General features: G+C 35.1%; 1 protein-coding gene across 1 annotated transcript; it reads left to right on the top strand.

Moving 5' to 3' along the window:
• Positions 1–335: 335 nt before the first annotated feature.
• Positions 336–964, top strand: LOC111387079 (tetraspanin-15-like; the record flags this gene model as incomplete). Its single annotated transcript, XM_023011596.1, has 1 exon — positions 336–964. A coding segment is annotated over exon 1 (624 nt), but the record flags the coding sequence as incomplete, so codon positions are not given.
• Between the last annotated feature and the right edge of the window lie 123 nt (positions 965–1,087).

Consider the following 1,087-nt stretch of genomic DNA (forward strand, 5'->3'; position numbering starts at 1 on the left):
AAAAAAAAAATTCTAAATAGAGCCTTCTCTAATTTTTCGAAAGACGAAGGTGTTTCTATAATAGTCGATACTCCCGATAATAATTCAATTCAATAATTAATTGTTAATATTATTTTTTTCTTACTAGTCTAGTCAAAATGTTTTTAAGGCAAGTACGTTCAAACTTAGATTCGGTTGGGGAGATTGGACTTGTTCTTACAACCACCTTTCCTGTAATTTCTCAAACTGGAGAGTTTATAGCAGATTCAGTGAATTGACTTAGTAAATTAATACCTCAAACAAACACTTTATTAATCAAAGTATTTTTACATTAACATCAGCAAACTAATCATCCATTAACATGGCTGAACCAGAAAATAATGCTAATAATCCACCACCAGAGGCATTAGCACTGACAGTTGTTGAAGAAAAACCTGCAACCAAAGAAGAAATTCCTGATAATCCTCCACCCGCTGAACCAAAAAAAGAGATTATGCCAGTAGTAAAATCACTTAATTCCAAGAAAATTGTGCTTCCAATAGCCCTTCTTACTTTTCTTCTTTCTATTCCAATTCTGTTTTTAGGTATATGGTTGCTTTACATTCAGCAATATGATTGTGAAGGGCTGTTGAAAAACTTGCCCAGAGTGCAAATTGGGGTTGGCATTGGCATGTTGATTATTTTCTTCCTAAGCAATGCTGTGATTTACACCAGGGCTAAGTTTCCCGTACCTGGACTCGTCGTGATCGTCGTGTTGATGATTTTGACGCTCGTAGTAGGGCTCGGGATCCTTGGAGAGTTTAAGATGGAGAGCCGAAGGATAGTTGCTTCACCTAAGTGGCTTGAACTGAAGGTGCATGATAATGATAAATGGAATGATATCAAGTCTTGCATATATGATACAAGAACATGCAACGATTTGATATTCAGATCGTATATGCTCGATACCAATGGTATCTCAACGAGTAATTTGTCCCCTGTTGAGGTAATATACGTCCATCATCTCTATTCTTGCATCCATCTTGTTGATGTATACTCTTATCTCTTATCTTTTCCATTTTCTATGATGGTCCTTAAATAAAGAACATGTATATATATATATATATAT

Source organism: Olea europaea, unplaced genomic scaffold (genome assembly GCF_002742605.1).
Source record: "Olea europaea var. sylvestris unplaced genomic scaffold, O_europaea_v1 scaffold38856, whole genome shotgun sequence".
NCBI lineage: Eukaryota > Viridiplantae > Streptophyta > Magnoliopsida > Lamiales > Oleaceae > Olea > Olea europaea.